The following is a 26730-nucleotide window of genomic DNA, read 5'->3' as shown; positions in this document are numbered from 1 at the left end:
CAAACATGGGGTGTTTCGGCCATTGATGCAACATGAAACCATCTCGGTTTGTATTACAATACAAGTCCCAAGGACGCAATGACTCGGCATATTTATGGAAAATCGAAAGTTATTTGCGGTTTTAGTTAAATCATATCACCATGTAACCCGTATACAGTACGGATCTTGTGATCTCCTTCAGTGTGTGACGTCACAGAGAAGAAGAATAAGAATAAGAATAATAAGAATAAGAATAAGAAGAAGAAGAATAATAATAAGAATAATAATAATAATAATAAGAAGAATAACAATAAGAAGAAGAAGAAGAAGAACAATAATAAGAATAAGAATAATAAGAAGAAGAATAACAATAATAAGAAGAATAAGAATAAGAATAAGAATAAGAATAAGAATAAGAATAAGAATAAGAATAAGAATAAGAATAAGAATAAGAATAATTCGACTTTTTATCGCAAATTTACCTACGCTACTTTATCATTCGGAAATCGGAAAAAGACATCACATCTATTTTGTGGGGCATCAAGGGAAAGATTAGCATCAAGGTGGTCCGAGCATTTGGGTTCCCCTTTCAGATAATGAAGCATACAGACTATAGAGGGCATAAGTATGGAAAAGTTTTTCAAAAGAATGGACAGCGATAGGACCAGGGGCCATAACAAGAGAGTTGGGCCAACATTAAGCAGGGGTCTTTCACTCAGAAGTTAGATAATGCTTGGAATAGACTCCCTGAAAGTGTTAGAAGCTGAAAAAGTAGAAGGGTTTAAACTGCAGTTGGATAGGTACCTGGAAGCATTTGGGATAGAGGCATATATAGACATGAGCAGAAATACGTGGGCACAGTGGGCTGGATGGCCTCATAATATTTGCTTAAAATTTGCAAAAATCAACCTGACAAAAAGCCTTGAACCAACATCGAAACCAACTTCGTCCTCAGAGTAAGCTTTCAGCTGGCGAGCATAGATTTGACTCTGGTTCCCAACTGAAAGCAAACCGTTTGAAACATTTAATCATTATTATTTATGTCATTTGGGATCCTGCTAAACATTAACCGAAAGTTGATGAGATTGTGTTGGTCAAACAGGATGATGCAAAAGGTGGGACACTTACCTTTGAGGTGCTTTGCCCACATTTAAATCTTGGTTTGAGGAGAACCTGTGGGATTGGTGCATCACAGGTCAAGCTGGATTAAGCACTGCATCACAAATTATACTATTCTTTGGATGAATGTTAAACTGAGTGTGGTGGAGGAGTGAGAAAAATCAAAAACATAATTAAAGCAGAGAGTTCACAGAACACGATAGCCTGCACAGTGTTCAAGTTAGTACAGTATATACAGGACTATACTTGAATATTAATAAAATAATAATTTTAACAATCGTAAAAAAAATGCAGAAGTTTGGTGTGATTGAAGTATTCGAGAAGCAGTCCCGAATACCACTCTCATGCACCACCCCATTGAACTTTATTTGAATGAAATACCGTTCTGCATAACTGCAGGTTGTTGGAAGTATTGTTACGGTTGTGGAAATTCGCAATACACCATAAAGGGTCCTCAGGTGAGATATATCGGTAAGTCCATGTGGAGTTAGCCCAAACCCGTTGTATAGAGGGAATATATGTGATCCATTTGGGCTGCGATTCTTCAGATAGTCGTTTTTCTTTTGCTGTCGTTATTTTGGTGCAAGAACAACAACGAAAATCGACACAACCAACATCTCAACGATTCACTACACGACGCCAACAATCACGCCATTCACTACGCTACCACCATCTACGCCACTCGCCATTCAACGAGCACCGTGCGGTCACGATCTCCACGAGACGGATGAAAGGAGCAGAGTGGCAGTAGCAACAAGGGTGCGAAGGGGCATCTCCTGCCCAAAACTCCCGCTTAAATATCTCCCGCCTGAATCTTCCTTCCCTCGTCGTACTGAGTGAGAAAGGGGGAGGGGGTGGCGCGTCCTCTCCCGATTGGCGGATGCGCGGTGCGACGCAGCCGGGGGAGAGGAACGCCCCCCCCCCCGCTTCGAGGATTTTTCTGGAAACGTCTCGAAGGAAGGAGGAGCCAAGAACGGGGCAGGGCACGAGGCGGAGCGAAGGGCGGAGCCCGGCCCTACAAAAGGCGTGGGCGTGGAGAGTCCCTGGTCGGTTGTCCCTGAATGAGAATTGTCGAGAGTTGTTGGAGAGTCCCTGCTTATGGTTCGTTCGTTCGGAGGAAGAGGTTGAGGTTCTGTTCGTTCGTTCGGGTCTGGTCGTGGTCGGGTGAAGGTCGTCAAATTGGCGCAGGTCATCGAATTGCCACGGGTCGTCGAACCTGGTCCCTGGTGATTGTTCCTGGTCGGAGGGTCGATCGGAGTTGGTGCAGTCCCGAGACCCCGCCAGTGGGACGGAGCGCCTGCCATCTCCCCCCCGTCTGCACCGAGATAGCGGCGAAAACCCGGCCCATTCCTCCAGAATCCCGTCCGAGCTGTCGGGCGGCCGACACGTGCAGGCGCGAGGCACGAACCCAGTGGACCATGCCGGAGGGACTCGGAGTTGCGGTCGCTAAGGGCTGGACGACGCGCTCAGGGAAGTCGCGACTTCCTTTCCTTTTGGGGTTTTGTGTAAATGTCTGTGGGTGGCACCACTCTTGAGAAGTAGAACTGTTTTAAGTGTTGCTGTGTGAATTTCCTTATTCGGTTGTAGATCTGCGTTGGTTCTTTGCTTGTGTTTTGCTTTGTATAAACGTATACATGTATTGCTTTTGTTCCTTTGTTTTACTGTAATATACGTGCCTTCCGTGCTTCCGTGAATAAATGTGTTTGTCCAATTGTTCCCCGTTTCGCTGCGTCCTTTTCGTTGTTTGAATCTTCATCTTGCATCACGTAAGGGATTAATAGTGGGTTTTAACAGCTGGTAATTAATCTGAACCGTCAAGGTCGACGATAACTGCACTCGGTTATCCCTGCAGCATGGAACGAACCGCTTGAGCGGTTCGTGTCCGGAGTCGACCTGTGGCGTGGTACAATCTCTCGGTAATCTACCCGCGCAAATAATTAGGTAAATCGATTATTCGGCGATTGGACCCTGTAGCGCGTGGGTAGAGTACGGACAAGGATGTGGTGTGCTTGGAACACACCCGTGACTCATTTTCAGCGTTGATCCGGAAAGTCACGACTGAATTGCACGTTCGGTGGGTGAAGTGGCCGCTATTGGTTACACGCGGTCGTTCGCACGCCGGCGGGGCGCAAATTCACAACATTGGTGTCCAGGAGTGAGATTCGAATCCACCCGCCTCCAAGCTAAATTCACGGGAATCGGTTCAGGGGTGAGTGGAGCGACCACCGATTCCCTCCAAATTACGAGCAATTTAAATTTAATCCGCTTACGTGAAATAAGATGGTATTTCAAAGCGAGCGGGTGCCGGGGGTGATAAATATGTGTAATAATATAGAATCCATGGCCCGGGATGGTACTTCTTGTCATGTTAATCCGTGGGGAAGCTCAACCTCATATTCTGAGCATGGACTTTACCGGCAAACTGAGTCGCATAAGGGCCGCACGATTGCACCTCAGCGCAGCACGGAGCGAGCGGCTATTTATAGCACGGCGAATGGCACGACACGAGGCGAGCGCTCCCAACAACCGTTTCAAACCACGTGGGCATGGCAGGCGAGGCAGGCGGACATTGGCGGGCTTCGGAAACAATGGAATGAAGAATGGACAACCGAGCTCGAAAAGAAAAAACGGGAACACAATCTGGAAGTAAAACAATTAAAGAAAGAACTATTGGAGAAGTCAAGATAGTTCAAAGAACTCGGGGGAAAAGTGGGGAAAATAGAGTTGAGTATCCATAAGTGGGAACAAGCGGAGAGTGAACTGAAGAAAAGAATGGAGGAGAAAAAACGGAAACACAATTTGGAAGTAAAGCAACTGGAGGAGAAGGTAAAAAGAGAACAGGAATATCAGAAACAATTGAAAGAAGAGGCAAGGTTGGAGTATGATGAAATGAACGAATTGTGGAAGGAAGAAGGCAAAAGAGGTGATGAGGCCAGAAAGGAAAAATGGGAAAAAAATTCTGAGTTACAGAAACACCAGAACAGAGAGACGGAATTACAAAACGAGCTGGAGATGTTGAGAGAGGAAAGAACAGAGACAGAGAATGAGATGTTGAGGGACCACACTGAGCAGATCGAACAATTAGAAGCCAAAGCAAGATCGGAGTGTGCGGAGATGAGAAAGGAATTGGAAAAGAAAGCTTCTGAGTTACGGAAACACCAGGACAAAGAGATGGAATTACAAAATGAGTTGAGGATGGTGAGAGAAGAAAGAACGACAGCAGAGAATGAAACGTTAAGGAACCACACTGTACAGATCGAACAGCTGGAAGCGAAGGCCAGATTAAAGAATGAGATGCAAGAAAGAGTAATGATGGAAGAACGAATGAGACAGAAGAAGGAAATCGGCCAATGGAAGGAAACCATGAGATTGCAGAATGAGGAACAAGAAAGAGTACTGAAAGAACAAAGATTGAGACAGGAGAAGGAAGTCAGCCAATTGAAGGAAATAATGAGATTGCAGAATGAGGAACAAGGAAGACAGTGGAATAGGAAATACAAAGAACAAGGAATGAGACAGGAGAAAGAAATCAGTCAGTTGAAAGAAATAACAAGATTACAGAATGAAGAACGAGGGGAACAATGGGATAGAAAACAAAAAGAACATGAAGCCGAGGTTGACCAATTGGAAGAAAAGGCAAGGCTGGAGTGCGAGGAGATAGACAAAGAACAGCGAATGAAACACAAAAGGGAAATTAACCAAATGAAGCAAACCATGAAAATGGAGAAGGAAGGACAGGAGAGGAAACAAGGAAGAGTAATGAGAGAGCAGCAAATGAAACACAAAAAGGAGATTAACCAAATGAAGCAAACCATGAAGCTGGAGAAGGAAGGACAGGAGAGGAAACAAGGAAGAGTAGTGAGAGAACAGCAAATGAAACACAGGAAGGAAATGAGCCAATTGAAAGAAACTATGAGATTGGAGAATAAAGAACGTGAGAGACTGTGGGATGGAAAACAAAAACAAACTGAGGTTGAAATTAATGAACTCAAGGAGAGAGTAAAATTGAAGTCCAGACAGATGGAAAAACTCCGGAGGGAGAACGAACAGCTAATGGGGCTCAGAGAGGAAGAACGACTCCAATGGGAAGGAAAATGGAACCAGGAAGAAACAGAAAAAAGGACCAAGGAGAGAAAATGTACAGAGACACGTGAGATAGAGGGTGAATTGGACGGGATTGGGGACGAGCACACACACATTGTGGTAGTGGAGGACCATGAGGGGGAGCTGGCGGACTGCCTAGGGACCCAGTGTGGGCAGCTGGGTGGCCTTCTTCGGGAACGGAGGGAGACACTATTCTCCCTCGAAGCTGATCTCGACCAGGTGAGTTCGGTCGTGCAGAGCGAGTTTGAGGGGGCGAGTGCTGTGGACAGGTGCACGAGCAGCTTGGGGGGTATGGAGACCCCGGGACCCTTAGAGGTGGCACGAATCCCCAGTGTGGTTGTGCAGGTGTGTGTGTTTGCGAGTGCACGGAGGTGTGTGCTTTCCAGCACACAAGGTGTGACTTAGACCCCCTGTGCAAGTGAAAGGTTGGGTGTGAGTGAGAGGGTCCGTGTGAGAGAGACAGTGTGTGTAAGGGAGCGGTTCGTAAGGGAGATGACGGTGGGCATGAGTGAACATGCAGCCGCATCTCCCAGTGTAAGTGTAATGTCATGGTGTGTGAGCGTCGTGACACGCAGGTGTGCGTGGATGGAAGGGAGACGACGATGGCGACAGAGGGATAAAGGCCGAGTAGCAGCCGTAGCTGTAATGGGGACCGTGCCGGGTATACCCAGCGGCGAGCGCAAGGTTCAGGCCGTGCTGCGCACGAGACCGCCACGTGCTGGCTTGCGGGAGTGAAGCCCGGTCCGGAAATGCCAGCGGTGGATGTTGCCGATCCCGCGGACGGACAAAGGGTAGGCTGGATTACGGATTTGGACCGGATGGGTTCTCCAGGCGGGCGCATGTGTGAAACTCTACGTGGCCTGCGCAGGGTATTCTGTTCGCAGAGCGCACTGCGCAGGTTACGGACGGGCAGAGCACACGTGTTCACGTGGGGAGCCCCTCGGAGTGCGAGGGGTTTTTGGGGTGCGCAGGGTGACGTCATGGCTGCACGTGTGGTTGAAATCCGGCAGGAGGGGTTGAATCCCTGCCGGATGGTGCCGTCCGGAGGGATGAGGTACACGTGCAGCTGCCATGACGTCACGGGCAGGTACAAAGTGCGCGAGCTGCGAGTTGCCGCGCTGGTGCTGCGCAAAATTTGAAAGAAAAAAAAATCAAGAACAAGAGCAAGCCTCGCTTTCGGGTGAACAGGATTCCCGAGGCAGCGGTGAAAGACCGCCTGTCCAGGGCACAGGACACAATCAGTTCGGGGGAAGGGTTAGTGATAGCTTGACCGACTTCATGGGGCAGGGGTAAGTCCTCATGGGACCTGTGAAAAGGATTAGTGAGAGGGATTTCAGTTGAGATTTAGGATGGGAGTTGGAAAAGGATTTGAGAACACTGACAGACTTTGAGTGTGTAGAGGGGACGTAGCTTAGCTTCGTAGGTAAAATGGAACGTGCTGTATTTTAAGGGACGACGTGGGAGCACGAGTTAATTCGGGGAAGTAGTGAGCAGGATGGCAGAGTTCAGCGATGTGCGAGTTGGAGAATTGTATGGGAACTTGATGAGCGAGTGAGGGCAGGGAGTCTGTATGAATGGAGGGAATGTGGAATGCATAGTGCGATGAGTGATTGGGGGGAGGAGTGATTCCCGCCCAAGGGACCACGGGGTCAGTATAGAGCGAGTTAGCTGGGTTAGTCAAATTGATAAAATGGAGGTTGTTTTGTTGTTGGTGGGAAAGTAGGCTCGATACACGCTTGGAGGGGTGCAGGAGCCCTGTTGACGGGCTGGGAGCGTGGCTGCGAAAGGTGAGTATCGCTGAGTGGGTACCCCGGGCACCGGGCTAGTCGGCCGCGATAGGCCAAGGGCCCATGGGGGGCCGGGATAGCGTAGTGGGCACGGGTGCGCCCGCATGATGCGGGGGCTCGGGGCGCAATTGGCCGCATGGGCAGTGTCGTGGGCACGGGTGACCCTCGGAAAGGGGCCGGGGGAGCCAACCTGCCACGTGAGCGTTTCAGGGGAGTCGCCATGCAGGGCACTCCCCGGTGTTTCGGGAGCTGGTAGGCTCGGAGGCAGTGTAGTGCCCAGGGGTGCCATCGTTGGGGAATCGGCAGAGGGTAGTGCCTGCCAAGGGAGCCACGCGTCCCAGCCATGAGACCGTATGAGGGCACGGAAGGAAAATTGGGGGGCATGGCCCAAAATTGTGAGGACACCAACACACGCGACGAGAATCTTGGTTGTTGGAACCAATAGTTTAAGCGAGAGGCGCTTGTTGAAAGCCCCAGGGTAGTTAACAGGTAAATGGTTAGGGTAGATTAGGAAGTGTACCCCTCCGCACCATCCATCCCTTCGCTCTCGTTGTGGGCCACTGGACCCACTTTGGGTTAGAGATCGCTGAAATCTGAGGAGGCCATTCTGAGGATTAAATTGGGGCTCGACACAGGACGCCAGCTCACCCTCATTCCCCTCCAGGAAGGGAACGTAGGGGTTGGGAGTAGGCTGGGTGACAGGATAGGTTAGCCAATCAAAGAGAGTAAAGGGGGTTAGGGGACGAATTTATGTGGGGAAGTAAAAAAAAAAAAGTTGGGACTAAATTGGTTTTTGACAAATTAAGGGAGTGGGTATGGACGGAGACAGGCAAAGGCGATAGGTGGGAGGGAAATAGTTCGGTAGGTCCGAGCCAGCCTTTTGAGTGGCCAGTACCACCGCACTCCCTCCACTAACCTGCACTGCACGGCGGGAGGCCGGCCAACTTCATCGGCAGCTGTTCTTTTGCTGCAAGGCCTGTACCGGCCGGATCGTCTGCAGCTGTTGTTTCAAGGCCTGTGCCGGTTGGATCGTCCGCCGGCTGTGTTTGCCTGCAGCGGCCTGGTTCTGCCGGCTTTGTTTGCCTGCAACCACCTTTGCCATGCCATGCACACTGCCCATGTTCACCAGCCCCCGTTCTGTTTTGATTTTCCCCCCCCCCTGTTCATTCCATGTGCACCAGGTTCCGCGAGCAAGTTGCAAGGACTGTCCTGTTGGCAGCTACAACACGGGCCTGCAGTGGCGGCCCGTGCGCCGGTTCACCGTTGACTTTTGACTTTTTTTTCTTCCAGCAGAGTCCATTAATCCTGGGCCATGGTTTAGTGTAAAATTTATAAGTTAAGTTGTATTGTATATGAGTGTGCCCCCAGCATGTCAGTCTCGTGCCGGCATTTTATTTAAGTCGTCCGTGTGAGTGTGTTTGTTCGTTAGTAACTCAGCCCTCAGGTTATTTATTTTGGGGACACGAATACACTGAATGTCGCACTCAGGGATCCGAAGGTAAAACGTATAAGGGAAGAACTACACATGATGGTACACGAGAATTTGACGACTCGGGACGAGTCTGTAAAAAGGGGAGGGGGTAGTGTTACAGTGGTGGAAATTCGCAATACACCATAAAGGGTCCTCAGGTGAGATATATCGATAAGTCCATGTGTAGTTAGCCCAAACCCGTTGTATAGAGGGAATACATGTGATCCATTCGGGCTGCGATTCTTCAGTTAGCCGTTTTTCTTTTGCCGTCGTTCTTTTGGTGCAAGAACAACAACGAACATCGCCACAACCAACATCTCAACGATCATGACATTCACTACACGACGCCAACAATCACGCCATTCACACCACAACGCCACCTTCCACAACTACGCTACCACCATCTTCGCCACTCGCCATTCAACAAGCACCGTGCGGTCACAATCTCCGTGGGATGGATGAAAGGAGCGGAGTGGCAGCAGCAACAAGGGTGCGAAGGGGAATCTCCCGCACAAAACTCCCGCTTAAATATCTCCCGCCCAAAACGCCCACGCAACTATCTCTCGCCCGAATCTTCCTTCCCTCGTCGTACTGAGTGAGAAAGGGGGAGGGGTGGCGCGTCCTCTCCCGATTGGCGGATGCGCGGTGTGACGCGGTCGAGGGAGAGGAATGCCCCCCTTCGAGGATATTTCTGGAAGCGTCTCGAAGGAAGGAGGAGCCAAGAACGGGGCGGGGGGCGGAGCGAAGGGCGGAGAGAAGGTTGAGGTTCTGTTCGTTCGTTCGGGTCTGGTCTGGTCGTGGTCGGGTGAAGGTCGTCGAATTGGCGCAGGTTGTCGAATTGCCACGGGTCGTCGAACCTGGTCCCTGGTCGGAGGGTCGATCGGAGTCGGTGCAGTCCCGAGACCCTGCCAGTGGGACAGAGCACCTGCCATCCCCCCCACCCGCGTCCGCACCGAGATAGCGGCGAAAACCCGGCCCATTCCCTCAGAACCCCGGGCGGACGACACGTGCAGGCGCGAGGCACGAGCCCAGTGGACCACGCCGGAGGGACTCGGAGTTGCGGTCGCTAAGGGCTGGACGACGCGCTCAGGGAAGTCACGACTTCCTTTTCTTTTGGGGTTTTATGTAAATGTCTGTGGGTGGCACCAGTCTTGAGAAGTAAAACTGTTTTAAGTGTTTCCGTGTGAATTGCCTTATTCAGTTGTAGATCTGCGTTGGTTCTTTGCATAAACGTATACGTGTCTTGCTTTTGTTCCTTTGTTTTTCTGTAATATACGTGCCTTCCGTGCTTCCGTGAATAAATGTGCTTGTCCAATTGTTCCCCGTTTCGCTGCGTCCTTTTCGTTGTTTGAATCTCCATCTTGCATCACGTAAGGGATTAACAGTGGGTTTTAACAGCTGGTAATTAATCAGAACCGTCAAGGTCGACGATAACTCCACTCGGTTATCCATGCAGCACGGAACGAACCGCTTAAGAGGTTCGTGTCCGGAGTCGACCTGCGGCGTGGTACAATCTCTCGGTAATCTACCTGCGCGAATAATTAGGTAAATTGATTATTCGGTGATCAGACCCTGTAGCGCGTGGGTAGAGTACGGACAAGGTTGAGGTGTGCTTGGAACACACCCGTGACTCGTTTTCAGCGTTGATCCGGAAAGTCACGACTGAATTGCACGTTCGGTGGGTGAAGCGGCCGCTATTGGTTACACGCGGTCGTTCGCACGCCGGCAGGGCGCAAATTCACAACAGTATGAATGCAGGTGATTTCTGTCCTACAGTGTTCAAGTGCAGTATATACAGGATGATACTGAAATAAAAATAAAATAATGGTTTTAACGATCGTAAAAAGGAAATGCGGAAGATAGTGGAGAAGCAGTCCCGATTACCACTCTTATGCACCACACCATTGAACTTTATTTAAATTGAATACCGTTCTGCACAACTGGAGGTTATTGGTAGTATTAATGCAGGTGATTTGTGTCCTACAGTGTTCAAGTGTATAATTAAATTTAATTAAAATAAAGATTGTAAAAGTTAATATAAATAAATCAATTCCCCGTTTTACCGCCATTTTCCGCAGTGTCAATTTACATCATCCTATGTAACACATTCCATTAGTTCTTCGTGCCATTTGTGTCCTTTATGACATCCTTAAAAACAGTGTTTCCTGTTTGAAATTATTTTCAATTTTGTTTGACTGCCAAGAAGACAGAGTGAAAATATTGTGACATCCACGGGACTTGAACAGTCCCGCCAACGTAGAATGAGCCGAAACGATGGAGGCGGTTTATTTATTTATAACCCAAAGGTGGCGGTTCTAATCGCTCTACCGCAAACGGGACGAGGAAGGTGGCACGAGTCGCTTTTCACTGAGTTGATAACGTTTATTCCTCTCACCAGAAATAACAAGACTCGGCAAGAAGAGGGATCCGGGGCGATTCGACGGGATGGTGTGGGATCGGGCGTGGGGAAAACACAGACAATTCCAATGAATATACAAATCTCAAACCCTCTAAGGCGCCAGGTACACACACACACACACACACACACACACACACACACACACACACACACACACACACACACACACACACACACACACACACACACACACACACACACACACACACACACACACACACACACACCATAGCTATTCCTGGTGGTCAGGCTGGAACGTGGTGTGGACGCAACTGTCCCTGGATTGGCGTCGGACGAGCTGGCCTTGCTCTCGTCAGGGGGGCAGGAGAAACCGTGGTGCTGTCGACCTCCTGGTCTTGGCCTAAGTCCGCTCACAGCCGCCAGGGAACCAGTTCTGGCGCCAAATTGCGAGCAGGAGAGGGAGGCAGGTCCGCCCGCCGTTCGACCCCGTACTCCGAGCCAGCAGAACCCCAGAGCCAACCGAGGTGAGGCACGAGGCTCAGCAAGGCTACAAGACATGATGAAACCAGGGCCGAATCAGCGCAACAACAAGCACGCTCCCAGCACAACAACCTCCACCCCAAAAAACGGTCTTTCTGTCCCGATCTTCTTCCTCTTCCTTTTCGACCCCGAACAGAACCTTTTTATCCTCCCATCCTCGTCACTTCCAATCGAGCCGTTTTATTGGCCCACCGCCGTCGCCTTCCGCCAATCGTGATCACGGGGCGCAGCCATCCGCAGCACTGTCCTGTGACGTCACGGCAAGCCTCCAGAGAATACTAAAAGGGGTTTACGCAGACACACTTACCCTATCCCGTATCCCTCTCTAATTACGTGACAATTATCATTTCCCCCTTGAAGAAATGGACATTTACTAGACAACTTATCACCACTGAATTGCTACTTATTACATCGAGATCCTGGTAAACTCGAACAGCATGGCATACCTAATTAAACATCCTAATTACCCTTTGAATGCATACCCCTCCTCAAACGTAACAATATTATCTCATTCCTCTTCGATCCTCGATCCAGAAAAATCCTCGAATGTATGTACGATCGTGATGAATTCAAAGCCAAACTACGTTAAAACGAAAGCCTTCTCTTCCTATTCATGTTCCGATTAGTGTTCAAAATATAACATTCAATTTAAATAAGCTGTTCCTCAATCATAAACTGACGACGGATGGACAGACATGAACCAAATGCTTAACCCCATTTCTTGTTTTCCATGCATGGGATAATTCTGTTTGGGGTTCATAAATCAGTCAACATTACTTTATTATTATTTTATTATTCCAATTGGTAGGGCGGGTCAGGACACCCTGATTTCTCACGACTCGGAGCGGCTAAAGGAGACAACACTTTATACATGAGAAAAGAGGCGATGAGGGGAATTTGATTGAGATATTTAAGATAATGAAGCATATAGACGATAGAGGGAGTAAGTGTGGAAAAGTTTTTCAGCAGAATGGAGAGCAATAGGAGCAGTGGCCACAAGAGTTGGGACAACGTTAGGCAGGGGTCTTTCTCTCATAAGTTAGATAATTACACTGGGCAACAAAAACACTTTTTGTCTGCTACTAAGGGAAATGCAGGTGTTCTTGGCTAAATCTGGGCCGCTGATTTCAAATCTGAAGTCAGAATTTAGCCAGCACATCAGGTTTTCAAAATATGTATATGTATTAATGATACCAGGCATGCTATATTAGATACTTTATTATTATTTCAGATCACCGCATTGTACATCTAATATCAGTGTTAAGTTATTACTTTCACATCGTATTTAGATAACAATGATTGATCTCCGTGTATAATGTGAAGTATACAAACCACGCACACAAACAAGCTGCAGAAGAAGAAGAACTTCATAAAACATTAGAACACGGTAATCTTAAGAAGGGTGTAAACTTGATAGGGAAATCTGTTCCACCGTGAGCAATTCAGAAGCAACACTTCACGTTTACACTCTTCCTTTCAATATAGTTAGTTCGCATAGGCACTGTTCAGAAGTGTGCGAGACACTTGCTCTCGCGCTTGTACGTGGAATTGGTCTCCCGTTGTCGGAACCAGTAGTAATCACCCATCATGTTTGGGTTGAACTGGCCTTGATACCAAGTTTCCATGACCGAAATGTCTTGGTGGAAAGTTTCGCCATGCTCATCGCTTACCTCACCCAGATAAGGTGGGAAGAAATCAAGATGAGAATGTAAGAAGTGCATTTTAAGAGACATCCTTCAGCCCATTCGCTGATAGGCCTTTAGCATGTTGTCCACCAATTCCCCATACTGTTCAGCTCTCTGGTTCCCAAGAAAGTTCTGCACAACCAACAAAAATGCTTCCCATGCTGCAAACTCAAGTGGGTTCAGTATATTTTTGAACTCAGGATCACACATCAGTTCTCGGATCTGGGGCCCAATAAAAATGCCTGCTATGAGTTTCGCATCAATTTTCTTTGCACCAAACTTCCCTCTAAGATATTGGAAGCCATTACCATTGGAAGTGATCCAATGCCTTTACAAAGTTTTTCATGAGGGTTGGGGTTAGTTTAAAATTGTAATGCTGTGTGGAAAATTTTACTTAAAAATTCATCGCTTGGTCAGTTTTCATCCATTTTAAATAACTTAAAAGTGTATTCCAAAGCTCTTTTATGAGAAATATTATCCTACAACAGTTGTATTTCTGTAATTGAAACTAAAAATACGAAAAAAAAATTTACGATCATTCAAAATCACCCACGAGGGCAAGCTACTGTAATTGGGCCATATGTACAACTCAAAATCCTGACGTGTTGAGAAAATTCTGACTTCAGATTCAGAATCAGCATCCCCGATCTTGTCTACTCAAGAACATGCGTTTCCACCCCAGTAACAAAATCTTTGTTGTCCAGTGTAATGCTTGGAATGGTCTGCCTGGAGAAGTGTTAGCAGCTGAAACAGAAGGATTTAAACTGCAGTTGGATAGAAACTGAGAAGCATTGGGGATGGAGGAGTACACATAAGACGTCGGTGCAAATGCACGGGCATGATGGGCTGGATGGCCACATAATCCTTGGTTTATCTTTGTAAAAATTAACCTGACAAAATGCCTTTAACCGACATCTTTACCGACTTCTTCCTCAGAGCTAGCTTTTCGCTAGCGAGCAGAGATTTGACTGATTTCCTCCTGAAATTTGTGTAAAAGCAAACAGATTGCCAATTTAAATCGGTATTATTGATGTTATTTTAAATCAGAAACCAAACAACAACATGATTTTTATTTTATTATTTAACATGGTGGGGTGGGTCAGGACACCAGTTTCCATATTATAACGAGAGGCTGTTGGGAGACAGGGCTTTATCTCGATATAAAAGGAGCCGTGCATGCATGCAGTCCACCCATTGAACAGTTCACGTGATTATGCCCACAATTTCTATATTTTACCCTTCAGAATTTATCCCTAAGAACACTTCATCATTAACCTTTAGAATTTACCCTTTGGAACCCTTTCTCTCAAGCAGAGCTTTCACTGCAGGGGTTACGCAGGTTTGCAATTATTTCTGACTATTTTCTCTTAAAATTGAGGGGTTTCTGTGAAGTTGGTCACAGCATGACAGGGGAGCATAACGTGTTAAATATTCCACTGTCTCGATGTGGAAATACCCATTTGCTTTTATGAGCAGGAGAAGGGTGAGAGTTAAGATGGGACAAATTTGGAAGGGGGCAAGCAGAAGCATTTTTGTTGAAGAGTTGTCAGAATTTCATACGAGTTTACTCAGTGAGAAAGTAAGTGTGTGTGTGTGTGTGTGTGTGTGTGTGTGTGTGTGTGTGTGTGTGTGTGTGTGTGTGTGTGTGTGTGTGTGTGTGTGTGTGTGTGTGTGTGTGTGTGTGTGTGCGCCTGTTGGTGTTGGGTGGAGGGGTGATGCAGTCACCCTATGGGTGATGTCCCAGTACATTAGAAAAGATGCGGATTATGAGGGATTTTGATTGAATGGTTTAAGATAAATAGTAAGTTGCCTGTGCCCGCACGGGATTCTAAACGGGGTGGGGATGAAGGTGGCAAAAACGCAAATAAAGTCTTCTGGTATCAAGCTGGTAAGCTGAGAGCAACAATTCACATGTATTGTCACATGTGATGCAATTTAAATGCTCTATAATCGCAGCAAGGTGCTCTATTTGAAACTGTTTGTTCGATCTATTTTGCTTTTTCATGCCGAGGGACCATAACAAAACCTTGTATTGGTGTCAAAGCCAGTGATGGTGGGGAGGTAATTGAAAATTAATAGTAGGATGAAGCATATACACTGCAGAGGGAATTAGAACGGCACTCGGTAGAGTACATACCTTCGCTAGGCTGAACAGTTTACGTTTTGTATCCCACTGATGGGCTAGATCTGGATCCAGACCTCCAAGATATAATTGGCTTGATAGTGTCACCTACCAAACTCATCCACCAATCTACCCAATCCACTAAGTTTCATCCGAATCCATCCACCACATTTTGAGATATTGTGCTACATATCATTTTTGGCCCCATCTCTCAATGGTGAAGAATCACTTTAAAAAATTCTTCTATCTGGATATGGATTCGGATCTTCACCAAAATTGAATCAATTCTTCCTCATCACACACCCGTGTCCACCAAGTTACGTCCAAATCCGTTAACATTTTGAGATATTATGCAATATCATTTTTGGCCCCATCTCTCGATAGTGAACAATCGCTTAAAAAATTATGGTAGCCGGATCCTGATCCGGATCTTCATCAAAATCTAACCAATTCGTCCTTGTCACACACCAAACCTGTTCACAACTTTTTTGAGATATCCTGCACACAAAGACACAGACAGACAAGGGTGAAAAACAACCTCCTCCCACCTTCGGTGGGGAGGTAATTATTGCAGCCAGATCTTCACCAAAATCTAATCATTTCATCCTTGTCAGAAACCCAACCTGTACACCAAATTTCGTCCGAATCCACCCATAACTTTTTGAGATATCCTGTTTACAGACACACAGATAAAAAGAGAGACAGACAAATGAAAAAAATCACTCATAGAGTGACAACTTGGCAAAACAGCACAAAGAAGAATGGCACTCAGTAGAGCGCATACCTCTGCCAGGTGGAACAGTTTACATTTTGTATCCCAATGATGGGCTGGATCCAAACCAAAATCCAATCCGCTTGTTCTCATCACCTATTCAACTCATCCACCTTGTTTTGTCATAACCCATCCACAACTTTTTGAGATCCAGTGATATATTTAGTTTTTGGCCCCATCTATCAATTTTAGAAATTAGGCCTTTGTTAACTTTCTGACCTTAAAATTAATTGGTAGTTGAATTCAGTGACCAAAGATGAAAATGGTTTTCAAATTTCAAGTTAATTAGATGAAAATTGATGATTTTAGAAAATTTGGCCTATTGGCCTATGTTTACCTCAAAAATAATAGGTTGTTGAATTCAGTGACCTGATCTGTAAATCCTTTTCAAATTTCAACTTAATCGGATGAAATCTGAGGATTTTAGAAAATTTGCCTCAAATTGGCTTTTGTAGACCTTTTTGGTCGACCAAATTCTACGAAACTTCAATGCGGGACCGTCGCAGGGTCGGTGACATTAACCTCTGAATATTTCAGAATGTTCGGTTGAGCGGTTTGGGCTGGAGGTGAGTGGACAGACAAACAAACACACAAACAAACAAACAAACAAACAGAGGTGATCAACATACTTGGCAAAAAAAAAAAAAATTGCCAAGTAACAAATGGATTTAAACATAACCTCTGCCCATCTTCGGTGGCAGAGGTAATAAGTATGGCAAAGTTTTTCAACAGAATGGGCAGCGACAGGACCAGGGGCCATAAGAGGAGAGTTGAGACAACATTAAGCAGGGGTCTTTCACTCAGAAGTTACATAATGCTTGGAATGGTCTCCCTAGAAGTGTTAATAGCTGAAACAGTAGAAGGGTTAATAGCTGAAACAGTAGATGGGTTTAAACTGCAGTGGAATAGGTACCTGAAGGTATTGGGGTTAGAGGGGGACATATAAATCGACAGAAATGCACAGGCATAACAGGTGAGATGGCCTCATAATCCTTGTTTAATCTTTAAAAAAATCAACCTGACAAAAACACTAACTGACATTACCAACTTCTTCCTCATAGTTAGATTTTAGCGAGCGAGCAGAGACTTGACTCTGGTCCCCCACTAAAATTTGTGTTTAAGCACACAGCTTGACACATGTAATTGATATTATCGATGTTATTTGGGATCCTGCTAAACATTAATCTCAAGTTGGTGAGATTGTGTTGGTCACAGGATGATGCAGAGGTAGGACACTTACCTTTGAGGTGTCTTGCCTGCATTCAATTCTTGGCTTGATGAGAAACTATGGGATTGGTACATCACAGGGTAAGCTGGATTAAGCACTGCATCACAAATTGTACTACTCTTTGCATGGATGTTAAATTATGTGTCCTATCTGCAACATGAGTTGGTAGACATTAAACTTTATCCCACCCACCCTACAAGAAAATGGGAATCATTGAGGAGGTAGTAGTACGAGAAGTGGTGATAGTCATGGTGGTGTTGGAAGTAGTATCTCATCTGATTGTGTTTTTGGCACTTTAAGAACCATACCTTTTGAGATTCTCGGACAAGTTGAGTTAGCTTTTCATGGGCTTGAGGTACACTCCCGTTATAGTCTGATCTGACACCCAATGCCTCCAGCAATGAAAGTGAGCCATTCAATGTATTCAGAATAGCACGTCCCTCTGATGGTTTCCAGCCTGAAACAAAAGCAATAACACCAAGTTAAAGACATGCATAGAGTGAAACATATTGTCATGTCTAATAAATAAGTCATTTTCTGTCCGTCTTTCTGTCTGGAACAACAATCACGCCAAAACTAATGGGCCAATTGCCAACAAACGTGGCCCATGAACCAAGTTCGACAATGTGGTGAATGAGGGGTACTTGCTTTCATCTGTAGTTGTGGGGATCACAGGAGGGAAGGTCGACATAAATTCTCTATGTAAATGAGCAGCCAGTGTAGTGCCACCCAGTCGTTGTGGCAAAGGGTATTACAAGTCAGCTGTGGAGATAATTTGAATTTTTGCACTGTACACATCCCCAGAGAGTGGGAAGCCTCAAAGCTAACCTCCACTTATCATGGGAGGTAGGGGAAGGGGAATGGGAATCTGGAGGGAGGGGAAGGGATGGGAGGAGGGATCCAGCATTGCTGGCACCCCTGCTAGTTTAAAATAAAAGCTTGAAGTTTCCAATAATAATTATTATGGATGGCAGACAAGTGACTACGTCTGAAAGATGAAAAATAAATGATCAAAGAGGGCCCAAATCCTGAAAATAATTGAACATTTCCATCAACAACGAGTCATCTTGTTCCACCAAGGCATGTCTGACTTCTGGTGACATTCATGATAGATTTCTCTGATCATCCCTTCCCTCATCCCTCCACTGCTTCCCAAAGCTCTTGCAGAGACAGCTTGGTTGCAGCCTTTACCCCATCTATCCAGCACATACAAGGTCGAGCTAGCTATTCCTCTGTCAACCACATCCAGCATGGTTGATTTCTCCAGACTTTCATTTTCTGCACACATGATGTGTTCAAGCTATGAATTTCTGTTTTAGCATCAGCAATTCTCATGTATATGGTGGTCAAATATATTCAAGCACAAATTTGTTTATTCTTCTTGCAGTCCATGGAATTTTTACATTAGTCTCTTACACCACATTTCAAAAATGTCAGTCTTCTTCCTTTCGTTTCCTTTTATTTTCACCACACTGTCCATGACTCACATCAATGGATTGCAACTAGAAATATCAAAGCATTCAGCAGGCTCTTCGTTTATTTTATCATATCTTCATCTTTCCAGATCTTTGTCAATTCTGGCTGCTGTTTTCCTCAATGCTAACTGTCTATTCATTTCTCCTCCATATTTTCCACTTAATTCAATCTGAGAACCCAGGAGAATGAAACTTTCCACAATTTCCATATGATTTCTCCAAATCTCAGCACATCGATCTTGTCAGTCGATAAGATTTCAGCCAGCCTGCTTTCAGATAAACGAAACGAAAACTTACTTTGAAATAAAGTTTGGGATGTGTCATCTGAGGACTTTTTGAACGACCCAGAACAGAACAAGCCTTGCAGACCCAGAACAGAGAAGGGGTCCCGCCTTGCAGACCCAGAAAAAGGGGTCCCACCATGGAGACCCAGAAAAAGGGGTCCCGCCATGGAGACCCAGAAAAAGGGGTCCCGCCATGGAGACCCAGAAAAAGGGGTCCCGCCATGGAGACCCAGAAAAAGGGGTCCCGCCATGGAGACCCAGAAAAAGGGGTCCCGTCATGGAGACCCAGAAAAAGGGGTCCCGTCATGGAGACCCAGAAAAAGGGGTCCCGCCATGGAGACCCAGAAAAAGGGGTCCCGCCATGGAGACCCAGAAAAAGGGGTCCCGCCATGGAGACTCAGAAAAAGGGGTCCTGCCTTGTAGACCTTTGGGGCTCTCAGTCTGTCAAGCTCTTCATTGAATGGTGCTTGATAAAAGTTCGGTTCAGTTGATTAAAAAATTTAATAATATTGAATTTATCTAGATACTTTAGATAAGTAACAATATATTTATTTGTTACAGCAATACGACACTGCTGGGAAGAGCCGAGTTCTTCGAATCCCCTCCTGTTTTTTTTCTTCACCGAGCCAATGGACATCAACAGTGTCCTGGGAATAGCTGAGAGTTCCAACAGACTCCCACTCCTCTGTTTTTCAAAACACTACAGACATCCATCGACATCGTTTTCAAAATGAAAGAACTGCAAAAGAGAATGTTAGTTTGTTGACTTTACAAACTATTATTGAACTGTTAAAAAAAACAAAAATTATTATTCAATTTTGTGTTGGGATGTGGGCTGAGAATGTGGGTGTGGATTTTGGTGCATGATTGGGTGTGGGTTTGGCTTGAGATAACCATCCCTCTCAAAAGATCGTCCCTGTCATAAACACTCTGGGCTTGATCCTCGAGTGTTCACTGTGGTCTATAATGGAGGGGTGAAGTGCCAAACTATTGCCTTCAAGAGCAGAATCTGTTGAGAGTTTTTTTTCTGAGTTTGAATCGTTGGCAGGTCTCCTTCAGGGCTCTCTGCTGTTGATCTCAAAGTTAAGTTTCCGGTCGTTATCTATCCCGTTTTAACTGTTTATTTTTCTTACCTGCATGTTACTGTGTGTTCCTAGTTCGGTTTTGTTTCAAAAATCGTGCTATTTTGTGAGTTTTCGTTGACCTTGTCTTACCGGGTGCTTGAGGGCCTACCCATCGTTCCCCTCGGTGTACGATCATGTTTATTTGTATTTTCTCCCCATTACCTTCAATTTCTATCTTCCCCACTTTCCCAATGTCCCCCATCCCTCCCACCTAAACACTCTATTTCTTGTCTCAAATCAAAAAATAATAATAATAATAATAAAACGACCTTTCTCCTTGCACACTCACAAGTCTCGATTCTTCTTCTTCTTCTTCATCCTCTTCTTTTTCCTCCTACCGGCACACCATCTTTATTCTACTGAGCTGACACTCTCTCGCCATTACCTTCACGATTTCTTCTGATCTACAACCTTCCATTCCCAAATCTTACCTGTTCTTCAAAAATACATCGAAAAATAATAATCTTCCTTGTATCCTTTCGATCTCTACAACTCCTGCAACCACGTCTCTCCCTCTCTCCCTTCCTGGTACTTTTCATTGACCCAGCAGCTTCGCACAGCGTTTATCGCCCAAATTCACCACACACTTCCACGATTTTACTTCAACCTTCCATTTTCCAAATGTTACGCAATCCTTATTTAAAATAAATAATTTCACTTTTGACGATACACCTCCCAGAGCCAAGTGCTTCTCCCATAACCACGTGATCTGTTTAGACCCCCTGCGTTTATCGATCCAATTTCACCATTCACCTCACAATTTTTTCTACAACACTTCCATGACCTAATCTGATGAAAACCCTCTCAAACAATAATAACAATAAGAATAAAAACGATCTCTTATAATGCTTCATCTTCCTATTTCACACATGTGGTACTCTTTACTGTATCATAATGTACTACTCTTCTACTATTTAAACAGACTGCTCTCAAATCTACCTCTCCTTCATACCTTGCCTAAAAAAATCCAACTGTTACAGCATTTCTTCTCTCCATTTTCTGAATTCGCCTTTATTGCATCCATCAAGAAACGTGTTTAATCGCATCTCTGACCTAAAACTTTTTAAACTAGAGGGGGAGCACTCGGTGGAGTGCAAAACCTCTGCCGTCAATACTGCTGGGTCACTTAAGTGAACCTGATATCCTATTTATTGTAGGTCAAAACGGATCAGACTCTACTGAACCACGATTGAATAAACTAAACGAGATCGATGCGCATGTTGAAATGCCAAAAAAATAAATCGAAATATTTTTGAAAAAAAAGTTGCAAAATTTAATTTTTTTTTCTCCAAATTTTTTTTTTTGGGGGGGGGGGGGGGTTGGAAATCACTTAAAACATGTAGAAATACAAAAAAAAAATTCAAATATTTTTCAAATAAAATCGAAATTTTTTTGAAAAAAAAGTTGCAAAATTGTTTTTTTTTTCTCCAACAATTTTTTTTGGGGGTTGGAAATCACTTAAAACATGTAGAAATGCAAAAACAAAAATTCAAATATTTTTTCAAAATGGCTGCCATTGCGGCCACATTGGACTTTGGATCAAGTCCAAAATCTAATGGCATGATCATTGGACCATACCTAATCCCCCCACCAAGTTTCGTCGAAATCCGTCCAGGAGTTTTTCCGTAATACTGTTCACAAACAAACAAAAAACAAACAAGCCGGTCGGCAAAGATGGATTCGCAAGGATCGAAGCGCTGGATACGATGCTTTTCATTCTGACCGATCCACCGACGAAGATTCATTGCCAAGACGTATTGGTTCACATACAATGGTTCCTCTGCCTGGCAAGATTTTTCCTATTGCGTATTTTGCCAACTGGCACTCCTCATAAAAAATGACGGTAAATGGACACCCTATTTTTGAAAGACGAACATTTAAAAATAATCGGTTTGCTGGTTTGTGCTGTGGAGCCTCGCGTTGCGCACACGCACGCATGCACACACACACACACACACACACACACACACACACACACACACACACACACACACACACACACACACACACACACACACACACACACACACACACACACACACACACACACACACACACACACACACACACACACACACACACACACACACACACACACACACACACACACACACACACACACGGAAAACCCGATAAACTTCTCTCAATGCTCTTGTTTGACCACACCTCCTGAGCCACACAATATTTTTCATAAGCCACACCCACTTTAAATAATAAATAATTGGAGGTGGTGTGTGAGTCTTGATCGTTTTTGGTAAATAAATAAATAATTGAAGATGGTGTGGGTGGAGAATCGTTTTCGGTAAATAAATAATTGGAGGTGGTGTGTGGGTCGTGGAATCGTTTTCGGTAAATAAATAAATAATTGGAGGTGGTGTGTGGGTGGGGAATCATTTTCAGTAAATAAATAAATAATTGGAGGTGGTGTGTGGGTGGGAACTCGTTTTCGGTAAATAAATAAATAATTGGAGGTGGTGTGTGGGTCGTGGAATCGTTTTCAGTCAATAAATAAATATTTGAAGGTGGTGTGTGGATCGTGGAATTATTTTCGGTAAATAAATAATTGGAGGTGGTATGTGGGTCATGGAATCGTTTTCAGTAAATAAATAATTGAAGGTGGTGTGTGGGTCGTGGAATCGTTTTCGGTAAATAAATAAATAATTGGAGGTGGTGTGTGGGTGGAGAATCATTTTTGGTAAATAAATAAATAGTTGGAGGCGGTGTGTGGGTTGTGCAATCGTCTTCAGTAAATAAATAATTGAAGGTGGTGTGTGGGTCGTGGAATCGTTTTCAGTAAATAAATAAATAATTGGAGGTGGTGTGTGGGTCTTGATCGTTTTTGGTAAATAAATAAATAATTGAACATGGTGTGGGTGGAGAATCGTTTTCGGTAAATAAATAAATAATTGGAGGTGGTGTGTGGGTCGTGGAATCGTTTTCGGTAAATAAATAAATAATTGGAGGTGGTGTGTGGGTGGAGAATCATTTTTGGTAAATAAATAAATAGTTGGAGGTGGTGTGTGGGTGGGGACTCGTTTTCGGGAAATAAATAAATAATTGGAGGTGGTGTGTGGGTCGTGGAATCGTTTTCAGTAAATAAATAAATAATTGGAGGTGGTGTGTGGATAGTGGAATTGATTTCGGTAAATAAATAAATAATTGAAGGTGGTGTTTGGTTGGAGAATAGTTTATGGAAAAGAAATAAATAATTGGAGGTGGTGTGTGGCTCTTGATCGTTTTTGGTAAATAAATAAATAATTGAAGGTGGTGTTTGGTTGGAGAATCGTTTACGGAAAAGAAATAAATAATTGGAGGCAGAGTGTGGGTCATGGAATCGTTTTCGGTAAATAAATAATTGGAGGTGGTGTGTGGATGGGGAATCGTTTTCGGTAAATAAATAAACATATTATTAGAAATCCACAAAGACAGAAATGCTGGTGATTCCATTTATTTTGCATCCTTTTCACTTTGGTCAATAACATTTGGATCGAGGAGAGATCGAAGGTGGAACGACGGTGTAGTTCCTTCCAAACATTGTATACACACCTTAAATGACGGTAAATAGACACCGGATTTTTGAAGGACGACCATTTGAAAAATAAAACCTCAATCAAAAATCGGCTCCAGTAAAATTTTCTAAATATCTCAAAGTGTTAAATACCGAAGTCTTGTTTCTCTACATTCAAAACTGAAGGACAAGTATTGAAAATACTGTACGCGGTTTTTTGGCCGCTGTACAGCAACGGGTGGTTGCTCGGCAACGAAATTCAAACGCGCACATTCCCAGTATATATTCCACCTTTTGGCAAAGTTTCATCGAAATCGGTTTGCTGGTTCATGCTGTGGAGCCACGCGTTGCAGAGACAGACAGACACGCGCGCACGCACGCACGCACGCACGCACGCACACACAAAACCCGACAATAAGGGATATCTCATATATATATATATATATATATATATATATATATATATATATATATATATATATATATATATATATAAAATTGGAGGTGGAGGTAATATATAATAATATATATATATATGTATATGTATATGTATATGTATATGTATGTATATATATATATATATATATATATATATATATATATATATATATATATATATATGTATATATCGAATCCAAACAGACAGGGGTGAAAACAGAAACCTCCGTCAATCTTCGATGGCAGAGGTTAACTTCCAGTTTTTCTATGAATGTTTGCTTTCCATCAACCATTTTTATTTTCCAATTTCAGTGCCAACTCACCCTTCTCACCCCTCACTCTCAAAGCAACCATCACACTCTTCTCACTCCAAGCCTCCCTCTCACCTCTCTCAAAAACTCCCCCCCTCACCTTTCTCCCACCATTCACCCCCCTCACTTATCCTTCTCAAAGCCCCCCTCTCATCCACAAAAGCTGCCTCCTTCCACTGCCCTCTCACCTCCATCTCTTCCCCCTCTTGTCCCCCCTCTCCCCCAGCACCACAGAGCCTTTTCTTATCCTCATCCGGCCCTCCCTCAGCTATTCTGCAATCCCCAACACACTCTTTCAACAACTCTCCTTACCTCCCCCCCTAGTCTCTTGTCCAAATTCCCACTCCCTGCAACCAAAGCCTCCTCCCCTCCCTCTTCATCAACAGTGTGGACCTTAAATATCCAGGGCCTTCGCTCAAACCTTTCAGATCTTTCCAGACAGGTTGCCAGTGACAAAGCAGACATAATCTGCCTAACAGAAACTTTCCTCCCCCAAGACGTGTTTGACTCCGAAGTATCTCTCCCTGGTTACTCCCTCCTCCGGTATGACAGACCTGAGCCTCGTCCTGGTGGAGGAGTTGCTCTCTTCATCAAAGACTCTATTCCTCACTCACCATGCACTGCTCTCACTCCCCCACACCCCCAGGAATACCTCTGGCGACGGCTTCCCCTCCACTACCACCTCATGTTTATATGTGTACTGTACCGTCCACCTAACAGTGATGACTCCATCCACACCTCACTATCCGAAAACATGGACCAACTTCGATCTTCTCATCCAAACTCTCTCTCTCTTCCTCATATGTGGCGACTTCAATTGTCATCATGCCAGTTGGCTCGGTATGGGTACCTCTCTCACCTGTCATGGCACTTCAGCAAAAGCTTTCTGCGACTCATTGGGACTGACTCAATCGGTCAACTTCCCGACCCGGATCTCAACCAATGGTACTCCATCTCTTCTGGATCTAATTTTGACAAATTTCTCTGACAATATCTGCTGCTCTTCCTCCGCTCCAATCGGTTCTTCTGACCACGTCCTTGTCAAAGTGGACATCTCTGGCTATTATCAGAGAACCACCTCACCGCAGTCGAGGCTGGCATTTCACTCAAGCCGACTGGCAGGGTTTCCAAGCAGCCATCAAACTTATAGGCTGGTCTCCTATCGCTACTTTCTCCAACATCAACTCATCCTGGGAATTCTTTCAAAGAAACTTGCTCTCCCTCATGCACAAATTTCTCCCCTCTCATCTTCAGTTGTCCTACCCTTCCTCCTGCCCTTGGTTCACTGAAGCTTGTGGCGAGGTAGTTGTCCTGAAACAACTTGCCTTTGCCTCATGGAAAGCATACCCAACTGAGGGTAATCTCAGTTCCTTCCATAAAGCTTGGAACAAGTGTGTATCTACCTTCAGGAGAGCCAGAAAATAACATCTTTCTAAGCTCAAGTCTGAACTTTCAAACCTCTCTCCGTCCTCAAAATCCTGGTGGCATCTAAGCAAATCTGTTTCTGGTGTATGTTCCCCCTCCATCCCCTCCCTTATCTCAAATAGCCACACAGCTGACACTGCACGTTAAAAGTTTGAATGCCTCAACTTCATGTTTGCTTCGAATTCTTGTTTCCCAAATCCATCGCTTTCTGCACCCACCTTACCCAATCATACCCAGCTGTTCCTGAACTCTGTGTCCTTTTCTCCTGACAAGGTGGAGAGCTTGCTGTCAAACCTCGACTCAGATTCTGCAACCGGTCCAGATGGCATCAGCCCAAGTGTCCTAAAAACCTGCTCTTCTGCTCTTGCTCACCCTCTCTCTGTTCTATTCATCCTCTCATTTGCTCAATGTAATCTGCCATCTGCTTGGAAATCAGCAAACATTACTGCCCCGCATAAAAAGGTGCAAAAACACATCCCTGCAACTACAGACCAATTAGCCTTCACCCAATCATCAGCAAGATTATGGAATGCATCATCGCTTCAGACATTAAATCCTTCCTCTTCTCCAATGGCTTGATTTCCGATCATCAATTTGGTTTCAGACCAGGTCACTCCACCCTGGATATGTTGCTTCTGCTCTCCCAACAATGGATGAAGGTCCTCAATACCAGACAGGAAATCCGAGCCATCGCCCGAGACATTTCAAGTGCTTTCGATATTGTCTGGCACCTTGCGCTGCTCACCAAATTCTCTTCCGATGGCATCCAAGGCAGTCTCCACCCACAGCTCGCAGACTTCCTCTCCTGTCGCAGCCAGCTTGTAGCCCTAAATGGAGTTCTCTCATCCCCTCTTCCTGTCCAGGCTGGAGTTCAAGGCAGTGTCCTGGGCACTGTTCTTTTTCTGGTTTTCATCAATTATCTCTCAGACTCTGTGGAAAATCCTTTTTATCTCTTTGCTGACGACTCCACCCTCTTCC

General features: G+C 45.0%; 1 protein-coding gene across 5 annotated transcripts in view; it reads right to left on the bottom strand.

Moving 5' to 3' along the window:
* SWT1 (SWT1 RNA endoribonuclease homolog) overlaps positions 1-26730 on the bottom strand; it is a 92818-nt gene that overhangs the window by 28545 nt on the left and 37543 nt on the right. For 4 of the 5 annotated variants that reach the window (XR_015051163.1, XM_085854494.1, XM_085854493.1 and 1 more), the window contains 3 exons: positions 17496-17644; positions 17200-17244; positions 1108-1152 (listed from right to left, as the gene is read on the bottom strand). Coding sequence is in view for 4 of the 5 variants with exons in the window: in XM_085854494.1 (XP_085710620.1) it covers positions 1108-1152; positions 17200-17244; positions 17496-17644 (239 nt within the window). In the remaining variant the exon portion in view is untranslated. The remainder of the gene's footprint in view (positions 1-1107; positions 1153-17199; positions 17245-17495; positions 17645-26730) is intronic. The other variant, XM_085854492.1, reaches the window with a different exon arrangement.

The sequence above is a fragment of the Eptatretus burgeri genome, chromosome 14, assembly GCF_056783735.1.
Source record: "Eptatretus burgeri isolate ZD-2024b chromosome 14, Ebu_testis_v1, whole genome shotgun sequence".
Lineage (NCBI taxonomy): Eukaryota > Metazoa > Chordata > Myxini > Myxiniformes > Myxinidae > Eptatretus > Eptatretus burgeri.
Note: the sequence above shows the minus strand (reverse complement) of the source record. Positions and strands in the feature narration are given on the sequence as shown.